The sequence below is a fragment of the Lycium ferocissimum genome, chromosome 9, assembly GCF_029784015.1.
Source record: "Lycium ferocissimum isolate CSIRO_LF1 chromosome 9, AGI_CSIRO_Lferr_CH_V1, whole genome shotgun sequence".
Classification (NCBI taxonomy): Eukaryota; Viridiplantae; Streptophyta; class Magnoliopsida; order Solanales; family Solanaceae; genus Lycium; species Lycium ferocissimum.
In genome coordinates this window covers 59,089,954-59,105,205 of record NC_081350.1, presented here as the reverse complement: position 1 = coordinate 59,105,205, position 15,252 = coordinate 59,089,954, and the positions used below count along the sequence as shown (strand labels likewise).

Genomic DNA, 15,252 nt, shown 5'->3' with positions numbered 1-15,252 from the left:
TATCTATTGCTATTTATTATAATTTTTGATACATAAAAGATATTTTCTACATGTATATTTATTCAGTTCGGTTCGATTTGGTATTTTCATAAAATAAAAAACCAATCCTAATTATAAGATACAGTTATAAATTTATATTGAAACATTTGATTTTAGTAAAAAAAACTTAAAAATCAGTTCGGTACGGTACAATACGGTTCAATCAGTTTAATGGATTTTTCAAAAATCATCGACACACTAACCAACTGGTCCTGTTCGCTTTCGAAAATGCCCTTGTAAAAACTTGAGGTGCAATCTCTCTCTTTCAACTCTTCGTTGCTATATTCCATTGCCTTTACCTTGTTTGGTGTCACTAGTGGTGGTCATTGCTCATACTGCCATCCTGATGTTTCGACAACAACTTTTGTACCCCTGTATCATACTTAGAATTTGAATTTGTGACCTTGTACCCCTAAATCACTATACTAGCATCTTCACTTGTATCAAAAAATACAACAATTTATATATATGCCTTGTCCAGTTTTCCAGTCATGAGGGGAATAAATTGAACCCCTTGCCTCCCTTTAGCTCTATGCCTACGTGCTGTTTACACACACACACTTTTTAGTATTAGTTATCATTAATGAGATATTCTTTAATTTATAATTTAAAATATAATTAGATAATATTTTAGGAAGATGTTATAAAATAGCCTCCATTTTTAATTATTTATTTTTATATTACCTTCGTTGACTGTATGTTTATAAAGATCTCACCTCTATTATTCTCAATCGTGTAATAACCTGTTTGGCCAATCTTCTAAAATTAGCTTATTTTAAAAGTCCTTTTTTTAAAAAGTACTTTTCAAAAAAGCACTTTTGGCGAAAAACAGTTTGTGTTTGGCCAATTATTTAAAAAAGCACTTTTGAACAGCAATTAGTATTTGGCCAAGCTTTTAAAAAGTGTTTCTATTTGTATTTTTCTCAAAAGTGCTTTTAAAAAAAGTGCTTTTGGGCAAAGCTTTTTTAGGCTTACGAAAATTACTCGCTACTCCCAGAAGCACTTATTTTTCTCCAAAAGCTTGGCCAAACACCTCACTTTTTTTTCAAATAAGCACTTATTGAAAAAATAAGTACTTTTGGGGGAAAAATAAGCTTGGCCAAACAGGCTATAAATAGATTTCTAATTTCAATTGCCTTTAATAAAATTACTAACTATGAGTAAATTATTTATTCTGCTCATTTTTTTTCTTATTCAATGCCATTAACTTATTCTCTTGATGAATATTTTTTGATCATTTAATACTGAGAATAAGATCTATTTATATAGATAAGTCCATAATATAAATTTTGAAAAAAAAAAACATCATATTAAAAAAGTCAAAAAAAAACATAGACAAATGTTGATAATATAGATGGTAAATTAGATATTTAAACAAATAAATTGAGGTATAATAGGAAGATGTATTCAATAAAATTTAATTTTTGAAGCAAAATTAGAAGTGTAAATAATGTTCAACCCAATTAAATATTGAAATTGTATGTAATTTAGGTAAATATATGGCTCATATAAACGTGACAGGAGTGAATAGAAAAAATAGGTTTTAAAAAGAAGACACTAACCCGGGTTCAAAGACCCGCTATCTGTTTCTCTCTCTAGAAACAAAAAACGAAAGACTTTGCTGCTGCGAGGTTGTAAACCTCTCTCTCTCACACACACACATACTCACTTACATTGCACACTTCACAAATTACACCACCCAAAGAGAGGCTCTTCCTTTCTCCTTCAATTAACCCGCCAAAAGGTATATAAGTTTTAATCCCCCCCCTTATTTCTCACATTCACTCCCTTTCTTCATATCTCTCTTCTTTTTTCCTCTCTAGGGTTTCTAATTCTCCTCTTTCCTCTATGGCTTCATTTTTCTCTCGTTTTCGCAGGTCTCTCGAGGATATTTATACTGATTCAGTCTACTCTAAAAGGAGTAGAATTCACATTGAATTTCTTCAAACGGCGTCGTTTTTGTTGCTTAGGGTTTGATGATGGATTCTACCGTTGAGATTCAACCGGAGATCAGATCTGACGGTGTGGGAGAGAAGAGGAAGGTTGATGAGGTGGAATTGGAAGGAACGGTTTCGAAGAAGGCGAGGGGTAATGTGATTGGGAATACAAAGAAGGTTTGTGATACAATTTGAATTACTGCATTTCATTTTCTATTTTACTGTATTTTCGTTAACAGCTTGTTTGGATGGTTGTTACCTTTTTATGTTGTATTGTGTTTGTTAGTTTAAATACAAATGTATGTTTTGGTTGTTACTTTAATTTTATTGTATTGTATCGAAAAGTCCCATTTTATGTAACGACGGATTTGGTGTGATTGAGTCGTTACCTTATTCATCAAAACAAGACAATACAATACAATATAATATGATGCATTATGAACATTATGTAACAACTATCCAAATAGATAGTAAGTAGGAGCAATGTAAGGATTGAAGGCATGCTTTATGTGATATACTCCCTCCGTTTCAATTTGTTATCTGGTTTTGACTTGACACGGAGTTTACTTTTGAATCTTGTGATCTTAAATTAAAGATACGTAGAATGTTCCAAAATATCCTTTAATTGTGTGGTCTTAAACATGCCATGTGAAAAGTTGGAACTAAAGAGTTGTCAAAAAAAAGAAAAGAAAGAGACATTCTTTTTGAAACTGACTAAAAAGGATAGTAAGGCAAACAAATTGAAACAGAGGGAGTAATTGAATCTACTCTCTCATTTTCCCCTTTCTGAATTCTCCTGTAAATGTAACCGTCACCACAATTCTCACCACCACTTATAATGGAAGTATCTATACAAATTTGAGACTGAAGAAGATAATTATGAATGCAACTATTAATGTGATCATTCCAACTATATTGAGTATCATACATGTAAGAATTATAGTAGGGATCTTCACCCCTAAATCCATTATTCAGATAGCTCGAGTTTCGATAACTGTAAAAAGAACTTTCTAGTCTCTCTCAATTTCCCTGTTCTTCTAACTTCGCTTCTTTTGTGTTGATTTTGTGATTTGATTCCTTCATTTTTTGTATCAGGTTGCTGAAATGGTGCTTGTACTTGCTGCTATGGGGAAGATAAGAGGAGGTAAGGTTCCTACTGCTGCCGAGAAGGAAATGATGGCAGAGGCAAGGGAAAAATTGGCTGAGGTATGCCAAAATTTTGCGCCCAAAGATGTGTTTCCGAGAGATGCTTTTGGTGCTGTCATTGAGGATCTTGGTCTTAATAAGTTGAAGGAACAAAGGCTAGGGTTTCGCCCTCCCAAAATGTCCATTGCTGAGAAGTTATTGATAGCCAAAGAAAAGGTAGGTCAACTTCTTGTTTCCTTTTTTTTTTTTTTGGGGGGGGGGGGGGGGACAAGGTTATTTAGTTCAAGTATTCGAGTCTTGTTTACTTTTTCGACGGGCAATGTATATTCTGATAGAATCAAAATGAATTTATGTGCAGAAAGTACATTGAGTGCATAGGCTTGCCTGTTCTTTTGAATCAGTAGTAGATTCGTATTCGTGTTCTCATTTGTTAATAATGAACCTTTTGGGGAAAAAATGATTGCCCAAATGTTTCTCATAGCAGTGTAATGGAGTTGGAGCTTGTGATCTTCTTTCCAACTGTAGGGATTTAATTAACATTTTTAATAATTTTACACTTATGGTTTAGATATTCCTACCATAATAAGACGTCAGAGATGACTTATAAATTTGAAATTTTGAGTGATAGGGAATATATAAAGTGCATGTACAACTTGAGTTTGAAATTGGAAATTATATTCACTGTTCTTCAATTGAAAAATCTGGCAATTTAAGGGATTCTAGTTCCAATATAACCAATTTGATATCGATTTCATTGGATTGTCGCCTATGCATCTTATCGAGCTCTACTTTGTCTTTCTCCTTGTGCTTTTAGTTGGAAAGAACTGAGGAATTTTCTGTACCCGCTGCCGCGTATGCATCTCAACGGTCTCAAGCCAATATGGCTACACCAATTGAAAACCGTGGTCCATCACATGTTCGTAAGTTTCCTCCTGACAAAGCAAGTCATGTGGTAAATCCCTCCGGAATCTTCCAACCTGTACCTTTGGTTCATGGAACTCCGGCAAGTTCTGCGCCATTACCTTATCAGCTGCCTACCAGTGAGGTCAGGCCAGTAAGTTCTAGTGGAGTGGTCTCTGGTAATCCAGTTAGGGATTCTTCTCTCGTTGCATTGCCCAGAGTTGAAAGGACAAATCTCAGAATGGATGGACGACCAAATGGATCTTCCCATATGTTGCAAGTTCAAGGTAACAAAAATACGTTCCTCTTAACTGCCGAAAGTGCTTAGGATTTGTCCTGGATTTGTCTTTTGACTTCCCATATGGGGGAACTCTTATCCAAATTAATCGTGGAGATAAATATGGAGGTAGCTTGGGGTGGTACTACTGTTGCTTTACTTGGTCTCATTCTTGTACTACGCATCAAACAAGTTAAAAAAGGGCATGCTACGTGATTTTCTAAATAAGCATGCGTACTGATCTGCATCTTTATTTTCTCATTCTAGAAATTGATTCAAAATGTTAAATATCACCATTTATATCAGCACACGAGGCCATCTCATTCTACCTTTAATTCATTTATTAATTCTTGTCACATTTCTTTGTAGTTAGATGCATATAAAGAAATTTAGTATTCTGGTCTCGCTATGAGGAAAATGGTGTTTCCATCAAGTTGTTTGTTGGATTTTGAGCTTTTTATTCTTAATGTTGGCCCGAACCATCACAAGTCTATTTTTTTTTTTTTGCAGCAACTTCTGGAGATCACTCAGCTGTTAGAACTCCAACCTGGTCGGTGCATCCTGCGTCAGTTCCAGCAGCTAAACGTGGACCAGATAACAGGGTGACAGCACAGACTACTGTTAAAGTTGAGGGAGGAGCTAATGTCAAATCAGGTATGGCACCACAAATGACAGCATCTAGGCCATTTATCACTCAGACCACAGCTGGAAATCCACCAACTACACACCCACATTTACAAGGGAGGAGCTTTGTCCAGTCTCCTCCTTTGAGCAATACTCATGCTGAAATTGGCAAGATTGTTCAGAAGTTTGTACAACCACGCTTCTCTCAGCGGCTTGCCTGGACTTCGCCATCTCGCGATTATATGAGTAAGTATTTGAGTTGCGAAATGTGCACGTCAACGATAAATGAGGTTGATAATGTTCTGGTTTGTGATGCTTGTGAGAAAGGGTATCACTTAAAATGTCTCCAGAAGACACATCAAAAAGGAGTTCCTAGAGGGGAATGGCATTGTGGAAGGTGCTTGTCGATGACCAATGGAAAACCCCTGCCTCCTAAATATGGTCGTGTTATGAGGAATATCAATGCCTCTAAAATATCTACAATTGCATCAGCTGTTCAATCATCACCTGATAAAAGAGCTTCTGGTCTAGATGAGAAGGTCATTCAACAGAAGATAATAGCAAATGGAAAGGTTCCTTTGAAGAACGCTCCTCCTGTTACTATGGTAAATAACGATAGGAATCTACCATCTGAGTCAAAGATGGAAAATGACAAAGAAATGGGAGGAAATATTATCGTGTCGGGTAAAGAAAATATGGCGAGTAAAGATTTCATGATATCCTGTTCAAATAATCAGACAGTATCTTCTGGTGGTCAGCATCTTTCTGCGTCTGCTGGTTCATCAGTTGATAGATCTTGTGATGAGAAAGTGGTTGAGTTGAAACCTGAGGCTCCTGTAAAACTTGAAACAGTTTGCCGTTCATCGGATCCCTCACAAGCTCTTAATCACCTGCAAACAAATGACCATGCAGCAGTGGTAAACACAGCTGAGATGCCATCAAAGCAGTTTCATGAAACCCAACCCCTGGCCAGCGATGGTAGGGGATCCAGTGCTAGAGGAAATGTAGGTAGCAGTTCAAGTAATGAATCTAAAAAAGAAGAGCAAGCTGTTAAACAAATTAATCAGGCTGAAACTGCCACCAGTGTGGATGCTGAGTGTAGTAGCTCATCATCGGATCATGTTCAAAATGTTGATTGGATCGGGAATGTTCTTCAAGTTGCAGATGACAAGTATTATTATCAATCTTGCCGCATTAATGGATTCATATATAGTGTTCAGGACTATGCTCTAATCCGTTTTGAGAATGAGAGATTGATTCCTTCAAAGCTTCTGGTAAGACTTCACTTCGTCAGATTACCCCCAAAAAAAAAAAGAAAGAAGAAGAAGAAGAAAATATGAGTTACCCTTTTTTTTATTTTTATATATATATATATATATAAAAGTATGATTTATTTGTTCTTTGAGCAGTGTTTGCAATATTTTGGCTGATTCAATTAAAAGCTACTGAGCTTATTGCCACTGTCTTGGGTGTACGAACAACGATAACATTGTTTGTTAATGAAATATTGAGCATTAGTTGTACCAACGTTAGAATTTATTTGGGGGGTGGTGTTATAATCACTCTGAATTGTATGTGGACTAGGTTCAATACTGAGATTATTTCCCCATGGAACTATGTCATTGACTTTTGCAGGTTTAGCATTTGTGTGCAAGTTAACAAGTTTTCACCTCCAAGTCCTAGCATTACGCTTGTTCAGATTCAAGATATCTTTTACTGCCTCCTTTTCCAGTTATTGTGACTCCTATTTTGGGACGTTTCAACATGTTTTGACACCATTCCACTAATTATGTTATTTTATAACTTTTTAACAACATGTATGAAATCAAAGTTATTTAACTATTCAAGTTTTATAGTTCTGATATTTGCCATGAACCTAACTTTTTAACCAGTATATAATATTTTCTTATACTATTACTAATATTGCATATAAGTCACAGGACATCCTTTTTATTTGGGATAACCGAGAAATCCCAGGGAGTCCGTGGTGCATGATTTCGAAACTCGGTGGATAATGGGACCGCCTCCCCCACTTAAATACCAGGCTTTTGTCTGAGGCAGGACTCGAGCCCGTGATGTGCATCTAACCGGCACATTACAAGTTCTGCTCTTACTGCTAGACGAAAGCCCTAGGGCAAAGTTTCATGACATCTTAAAGGCTGTGTCCAGTCAATATTGTCATATATAATGGAAGGAAGAAGTATAAAGATATGAACTTTTAGTCTGTCATTGGGTTTGTGCAAATTTGTGCTTTTCTTTCCTTAAGTGTGACTAGTTGCAGTGGGTGCAAACAATTTCTGAGGGCCATCGGACTGGGGAAACCCTGAATTACCCGTGGTGCACTTGCGGGAAACTCCTTGCCGAGGGCCTGTGCACCCCCGGGATTAGTCGGGGCTCAAAGAGACTCGGACACCCGGTGCTTAATCAAAAAAAAAGTGTGACTAGTTGCAGTGTTTCTTCTAATGCTATTTCTGAATAGACTATTCTGTAATATTTTTCTCTTACTCTTTATGAGCATAGCAAATATCACAGGTTATGCATAATTATGTACTTGGTAGTCTTGATACCACATATTACTCTCTCTTGATATGTATCCACGTGATTCATCTGGAGAAGCCTCAACTTTTTACCTGCAGGCTATGTGGGAGGACAAAAAAGCGGGAACAAAGTGGGTTACTGTCAATCAATGTTACTTTGCACGTGAATTACCACAGTCTGTAGGCCGCCCATGCTTGGAGAACAATAATGAGGTAAGTAACTAATTAAATTTTGCATTCTGTCTTTTGGTGTAATTGCTATGAGTAGGGATAGAAATTCATGGTTATTTGGTCTTTTCTTGTCATCATCATGCACTGTGAATAAATTTAATAACTATGCCTTAGTCCTGAACATGTTGAGGGGGGGGGGGGAATCCTCACTGTCCATGTTACTCCATTTAAAATCATCTCAAGCCATCATCTCAAACCATGTTTCTGCATTCTGTCTTTTGGTCTAATTGCTTTATTTTTAATATATATCTTGGCTTGTTGAAATCATGTTTGTTGTGTATTTGGTCTTTTCTTGTCATCATCATGCACTGTGAATAAATTTAATAACTATGCCTTAGTCCTGAACATGTTGAGGTCTGCTAGCTGAATCCTCACTGTCCATGTTACTCCATTTAAAATCATCTCAAGCCATCATCTCAAACCATGTTTCTGCTGATTCCTTCCCCCCTTTGGCTCTACATTACCCTTTATTTTTAATATATATCTTGGCTTGTTGAATTTGTGTTCTGAATGTTTGTTGTGTATTTTACCTGGCGAAATTTTGTAAAATTTGCCTAGGGGCATTTCATGAATGAAAATTTATCTGCGTAATTCAATCTGTAAAAATTCCGATGCGATCCATATTTCTCAAATACACTTTAATATTAAAGGATATGATATCCTACATAACCTCGACACCTGGGAGAAAAGGGTTCTCTAATCTTGGCTTAAACTGATGAAACTTTGGGAGGAGTGATGAATTAGGGAGATAGTGATGTTTTGAGACTGGATGAACTAGGAAAAAGTGCAGAAATTAAGAGTTGCTTTAGGACTAAGAAGGTTGAGAAGAGGGAGAGGAGCAGAGAGATGCAGACAGGATCACATAAGAATATCTGAAATATTCTTCTTCCAACTAATGTTGGAATAACATAAGCCTTACTAGGGGAAATTACTTAGCAACCAAGTAGGATGCAGCTCGAAGGATAAGCTATTCAGAAACTTTTCCGAAAGACTTCCAACTATTTGTCAACCACACTTGCAGACTTTGCTGTCCATGTTTCAGGACAATAAAATAAAGCATGGATTGACCAAAACACTGACCAACCAAGTCTACTGGAAAAATCTGGCAGATCATTCCAGCCTCTATGTTTTGGTGCCTTTGGCTTGGAAGGAATTAGCAGATGTTTCGAAGGGAACTCTTATCCACCTTCTGAAATATAGATATCTCACAAACATTTGTTGCTGAAGTAACGATTTTTCCGTAAATAATTTTGTTTATTTTTTGATTTTGTTAGCCCCTTAGGAAGCATTTAGAAGGTCACACTATCAGGGGCTAACTCTTTCTTGCTGCTGCTTGTAAATTCCAGCAACTATTGGAAGGAAAATATCCTAATAATTTCTAGGTGTGGCAAATATTCTAAAAATATGTTTTCACTGCAAGCAGGCCCTTTTTTAATCTGTAAGGAAAAAACACGCCTTTTTTTGGTTGCTGTTCTTGAATGCATCTTTATGATGCTTTTGAGACATTTTTGTCCTACAAGAATCCATTCAGCATATTTTATGGTAAACTACTTGAACAAGGTATTGAATTATAAAAGCGGGTTGCATGTGACTACAATTAATTGATTAAAGCTACAACATCTTGCAGAAAATGCATCACATATAGCTAACCATCCTGCATCTTTATCTATCCTGCTCCGTTATAAATTTAGCATGCAAGAGATAATAGACATTCCATGCTGTAGAACCTTATGTATCACTGCTTGCCCTTTTACAGGTTTATCTATCTACTTATAGTAGCATAGTAATGGCCGGCTTGATACAAGGTCCGTGTGAAGTACATCCTCCGCGAAAGTTTACTGAAGAAAGTGAGAGGAGAGCTCGCCTAGCAAAAGGGTCTACTGATGTATCACGGCCTCTTTACATATGCAAGTATGTTGAACATTTTGGATTTGCACTTCTCCTTCTAGCAGTGGAGTAATTCCTAAATAGTGCTTGTACATCATACATTTGCTTCTTCTTCTCGGTTTAACTTAGATTTGAGACATTTACAGTGAGTTGAAATGTGTGTTTGAATCTTAACGGAGCAAGTAGAAATTTAACTTTTGACCCATTGTTTCATTAATTGGTGGTTGGCTATGTTGCTCTGACTCTTCAAAAATGTCGACTGGTGCGTGTCAGATCCTCCAAAAGTAGTGCATTTTTGGAGGATCCGACATGGGTGCGGCAACAATTTTGGAGAGTCCGAGCAACTTAGGTGGTTAGATATTAATATCATCTTCGAAGTTGATTATGAGTGATTCGATAGCAAACCATTAGAATGCTGGAATCAACTTTGTAAATAAATTACACTTCATAAATGAGGTTGCTCTAGTGGCAGCAACACTCCACTTTCAACCACGAGGTTGGTAGTTTGAGTCATCAAGGGTGCGAAGTGCAAAAAGGGCCTCTGTTGACTTCTGGACTGGAGGTTTGCTGGGTGGGATTTAGCATATCAAGAGAAAGTAAGATTTTTTTTTAATCAGGTAAACATATTTTCGTTCATAAACATGGCCAAAAATTGGCTTTATACAAGGGGTATACCAAAAGGTAAAATATCTACAAAACGATATGATTCTCTACAAACTCCGCCCAATCATCTATACAATTAGGAACTCTATTGGTGCACAAAGAAAATAAGAGATCGGAGACTACTACTCAACTAAGAAAAGCTTGACTCTACTCCTTCAAAAGCTCTCCTATTTCTCTCTCTTCAAACAGCCCACATTAAAGCAAGTGGAACCACATTCTAAGCTTTACATCTTCTCCTCATCCTCCCGCTCTTCCAGCTAAACATCAAATCTTTCACTGTTTTTGGCATTACCCATGGAGTGCCAAACCACCTAAACATGTGCCACCATAGCCTCATAGTTAGCCCACAATGTAGAAGAAGATGATCCACGTCCTCACCCGCCTCCTTACACATGAAGCACCAACTGACGCAGACGACCTTCCTCATTCTAAGACTTCCCGCCGTCAAAATCACCCCCCCCTAGCAGCAAGCCAAGTGAAAAAGCACACCTTCCTCGGTGCCTTAGGGATCCATATGACACTATATTGAAAAACACTCCTTAATCAAAAGTTTATCATAAAAAACTTAACAGAGGTGAGAACACTCCAATATTTCCCAAACCCCAACACCAAGCATCTGAGTTTTCAACCGAAGTGGCTTGCCTGTGTAGAAGGGCAACCAATCTTTGAAACTCAGTTACTTCCCTATCTTGAAAAACTCTTCCAAATCTTAAATCTCAAAATATCTCTCCACCTTGTGTCCCCCTAATTTGCGGAATCGTCAAGTCTCTTTGGCAAGATATACTGTACAAACTATGGATTTATCTTTCAATACAAAATCCCTCACCACCTATGTCCCCAACTTACACTCTCTTCCCATATCCGACCTTAAATGAGATATTTTCACAAAAATAATCCCATCCCTTCATGATATTCCTTCGCAGACCACACCCAAAAAGCAAAGTGACATCTCTAGTTCTCCATTTCCCTTCCATTACCCCATACTTGTCGACTATTGCCCCTCGCCACAAAGCTCGTACCTCCACCCCGTACCTCCGAAGCCATTTACCCATCAAAGCCTTATTAAAAACTTGTAAATCTTTGATTCCAAGACCACCCCACTTTTCAGGAGATGTAACAGTCTCACACCTCACCGAGTGGAACTTCTTTGCCCCGTCCACCGCGTTCCAAAGAAGTTTCTCTGAATCTTTTCCAACTTCCTTGTGATTGAAGTTGGAGCATGAAACAAAGACATGTAATAAATGGAGATGCTCGATAATGCACTCTTGATAAGCACTTTTGTTCCGCCTTTAGATAAATATCTTTTTTGCTGCCCTGCTAATCTCTTCTCAACTCTCTGAAGAACCGGGTTCCACACCATTTGAAGCGCCTAGAGGTACTCCAAGATAGGTAGTCGGGAGAGCTCCAATCCTGCAATTTAAAACTTGAGCGAGTGACATAATGTTACCCAACAGGAATAATCTCACATTTCCTCAAATTGATTTTAAGACCTGACACCGCCCGAAACCAAGTAAGAAGTAAGAACTTGCCTAAATAATCCATCCGGGTCTCCGATGCATCACAAAACCAAGATGTCATCCACAAACGACAAGTGAGAAACCAAGATTGTGGAAAGCGAGATTTGAAAAAAAAAGAGGGCTAGCTTCACCAAAGCGCACACATTTTTCAACTGAAGCCCAATTTTATACAAAGATAAAAAAATATTAAATTTGCATAGATAAATAACCAAGAACTCGATGGAAATAACATATTAAGTAAATCTTTCAATTCTTAAATTACAAAGTAAATAATAGATACTAGAACTAGATAAAAAAGCTTGACAAAAACAGTGAAACAGATAACAAGAAAAAGCCCACAGTAAACTAACAGAGGAGAAAAGAAAAACAAATCGAAAAAGAGGAGCAGAGAAGAGAAGAGATAAAAAGAACTGAGAAGAGAGGAGAAGAGAAAGGGAATAGAAAATAGAGGAGAAAAGAAGAGAAAAAGTTGAAAAAAGAGGAGAAGAGAAAAGCAAAGTGGAAGATAAGAGAAGCAGAGGAGAACTTACCTTGTAACCCTAGAATTGGAGGAGAAGAAGAGCAGCGAAGACGATGCATAAGTCTGTAGCAATTGTTCTAAAATTAGACCTAAAATTTACCCTTATTTCAATTAAATTTCCAAAAATCTCATTTTTTTTTTTTTTGGGCAAAAGCAATGCATCACGCCTGACCTCGCCTCGCTTCAAGGAACAAAAGCGCTTGAACTGTCGCCTCCCCTCGCTTCACGCTTAAAGCGTGAAGCGAGCACTTTTAATAACACTGCATCGAACACTTCAGATTTTTGAATAAAGAATTGATTATATGCAGCGGTTTTTTTATAAAAATCTATAAGCATTGGCACATGCGAGATCCCCTAGTTCCAGATATCTTATTTGAAATGTATGTGACTTTGTCATCTCTTTTATGCAGATGGATTTATGATGAATCAAAAGGGCTATTTCGTGATGTCTCTTGTTGATAGGGGTCAGATTAAAATTGTCTGTCTATTGCAACTGCTATTGGCTGGTGGCTTTTATCAGGTAAGTGAGATGTGGCGCATCTGTTTTGATTTTTTTGCCATCTTTCTTTGGTAATAACGGATAATTTCGGGTCTCTTTATTGCCTGTTTTGCTTCCCTCCCCCCTCCTTTATTGACTGGTTGAGTGGGCCAGGGAAAGGTGGGTATGCATGCATTAAATCCAAATAACAGATGTATGGTCTCGACCTAATTATATAGGTAGATTGCATTTCGTAGTTACTTTATTCAACTTGCTGTATTAAGTAATGATATTATAATCTATTTATCAAACAGTCGCTTGTTTCAACTGCATCAATCTCATCGTGCTTGTGATATTTTTTGTTGCCGCTTATGTTTTGTGGGTAAAATAGTGTTTCCTTTCCTTTCCAATTCATCCTTACCCTATCGTAGGAAATTGCGTACGAAAATTAGTCCCGTACCCTTCTAATCAAGGATATCCTTCCTTCATCATTTTGGGTGCCCTATTAAGTTAAAATATCTAGCTTCCTTCATCATTGTGCCCTATTAATCTACCCTTACACTAAGCTAAAAGTTAAAAATCTTTTTTTATTCAGAAGTCAAATTCATCATATTCCAGTATGAAATATGATTACGATGAAATGGACTTTTGAAAAAAATTTAGATGTTCAGAAAATTAAAAGGAAAGAGCACTGCATTTTAAAATGTGCAGAAAATATTTAGAAAGATATGGTCAAGGCTTTTTGCTTATTGGAAAGCAATAAGGATGGAGGGAGAATTATCTTATATTAAAGCTGGTCAAAGGTAGAAAAATAATCATTTTGTAGAAGTTTAAACCTTTTTTCCCAGCATAAGGTAGCTTTCAAAAATTGGATGAGTGTTCTTATGAGTTTATTGACTCTTTGTACAACTAAAAGCAGTAGGATAAAATTGGTAGAGTATCATATTTACACCTATTGGGCATTTTCCTGGAAAAAAGATGTATCATTTTGTGGTTGAAAATTTTCCCTGCAAACTTGTACCTTGCTCCATTTCACTTGCCAGGTTAACAAGCTTTCTTTCCTGTCTGTTCTTTCAAGTTTACATTTACATTGGTCAGTTCGTGAAGTCTTGTCTTCTTACAATATTGCGAATTATCTCTTCTAGTGTTGTTCATGATTTTAACTTTTAATTCTCTAAAATGCAGCTTGTTGCAGCACTGGCCCCTTGACATTTGTGGAGGAAATCCCAGATGGTGTACATTATTTAGCTTTAGGTCCGATCTGTATCATTCTTCCAGTAGTTATTTATGTCCTGTCCCTCCAGTTTCTTTTTCTTTCTAAGTTTGTTAGATTATAGCAATCTCAAGAGGTGCGAAACCTATCCTTTTATATGTCGTAACTGCCATTCCAAGAGAGCAGTAGGTTGAATATCATTCGTTCAGCAAAGTATGAAATAAAACTGTCCTTGCTTTTGACATCCTATTTTTAGGTATCACAAATCTCAACTTAGCCCTGTAGCCCCGCCTTTTCCCTGGATTGGTGCAGACACTGCCAAAAGACTGTCATTAGTAGCGTTGATTGGATATGTATTATAGACTCAATATACTGCTTTGTTTCCTTCGTAATTTATTTTGAAGCTGTTACGTCAATTTTAGATTCGCTTCTCTTCTAAGTCCAAAGAAGGCTATTTGTACCTGTGACGTGTAATCACATAGTGGAGCCTGTTGAATTGGAGGCCAATGAGTTCGTCGTTTTGAGGACTTACTGGAATATAATAAGAAGCTGATTATGGCTTGTCACAATGAATAAATTTGTGGTGTTAAAAAGTTATTGAAGGCACGTGAACTTTATGATATAAGATATTTTGGTGGAAGAACCCACAAGGTGGCTCAGTTGGTTGAGCGCGGGGCTTCCATAATGGAGGTCTTAGGTTCGAAACCCCCTGCCTACAATACGAAATTTACTTTTTGGGTTGAGCTCGTCACATAGGGCTTGCCTAGTGCGGATTATCTTTTTTGTGTGGTTTCTTACAATATCAGACAAGAGTTTTAGCTACCCCGCGCACTCGAAGAAAGGATAGCAACTACGGGTACCTTGTTATCATAAAAAGATATTTTGGCGGAAGAAAGTCCCTTGTACATAGCTCAGCACTCAGTGCTCTGCATAGCATGTGTCCGCTCGAAGTGAAAGATCTGAATGTCTTCTTTTAGTATCCGAATATTTTGGTCTTCAAATCAAATAAGATTAGATGACTGGCTATCAACACCCCTCGCCCATAGAATCCAAAAGAGAAAATGACATAGAGTACCTATTTAAGACTTTTTATTATAAAATATATAGATAGTTTTCTGTATTTATAAAACATAATGATATTTTACGAAATATGATGGATTTTGATATATTTTTCGTTTTTTTATTTATTTTTCAGAAAATAATTTTTTTTTAAAAAATTAAAATTATTTTAATTTTTTTTTGATTTTTTTTTTTTTGCTCAAAGGCTTAAAAAATTACCTCAA

At 36.8% G+C, this 15,252-nt stretch overlaps 1 protein-coding gene across 2 annotated transcripts; it reads left to right on the top strand.

The window, feature by feature from the left end:
- The first annotated feature begins 1,594 nt into the window (after positions 1-1,594).
- On the top strand, positions 1,595-14,213 carry LOC132031393 (uncharacterized). Of its 2 annotated transcripts, XM_059421329.1 has the most exons (9): positions 1,595-1,783; positions 1,917-2,153; positions 3,072-3,338; positions 3,937-4,309; positions 4,810-6,197; positions 7,560-7,673; positions 9,448-9,602; positions 12,689-12,798; positions 13,942-14,213. In XM_059421329.1, exons 2-8 carry the CDS (start codon positions 2,016-2,018, stop codon positions 12,735-12,737), a joined length of 2,484 nt encoding a protein of 827 aa, XP_059277312.1. In that variant the 5' UTR covers positions 1,595-1,783; positions 1,917-2,015; the 3' UTR covers positions 12,738-12,798; positions 13,942-14,213. The 2 variants fall into 2 exon arrangements, with proteins under 2 accessions (XP_059277312.1, XP_059277313.1); XM_059421330.1 differs by lacking the exon at positions 1,595-1,783 and having other exon boundaries at positions 1,818-2,153.
- The last annotated feature ends 1,039 nt before the right edge of the window (positions 14,214-15,252 follow it).

What these genes read in the sequence shown, in the direction of transcription:
- LOC132031393 (XM_059421329.1), top strand. Translation starts at nt 2,016, where the DNA reads ATGATGGATTCTACCGTTGAGATTCAACCGGAGATCAGATCTGACGGT. An exon ending in CCATATGTTGCAAGTTCAAG is followed by an intron (nt 4,310 to 4,809) that starts GTAACAAAAATA and finishes TTTTTTTTGCAG; the next exon opens with CAACTTCTGGAGATCACTCA. An exon ending in GCTTGGAGAACAATAATGAG is followed by an intron (nt 7,674 to 9,447) that starts GTAAGTAACTAA and finishes GCCCTTTTACAG; the next exon opens with GTTTATCTATCTACTTATAG.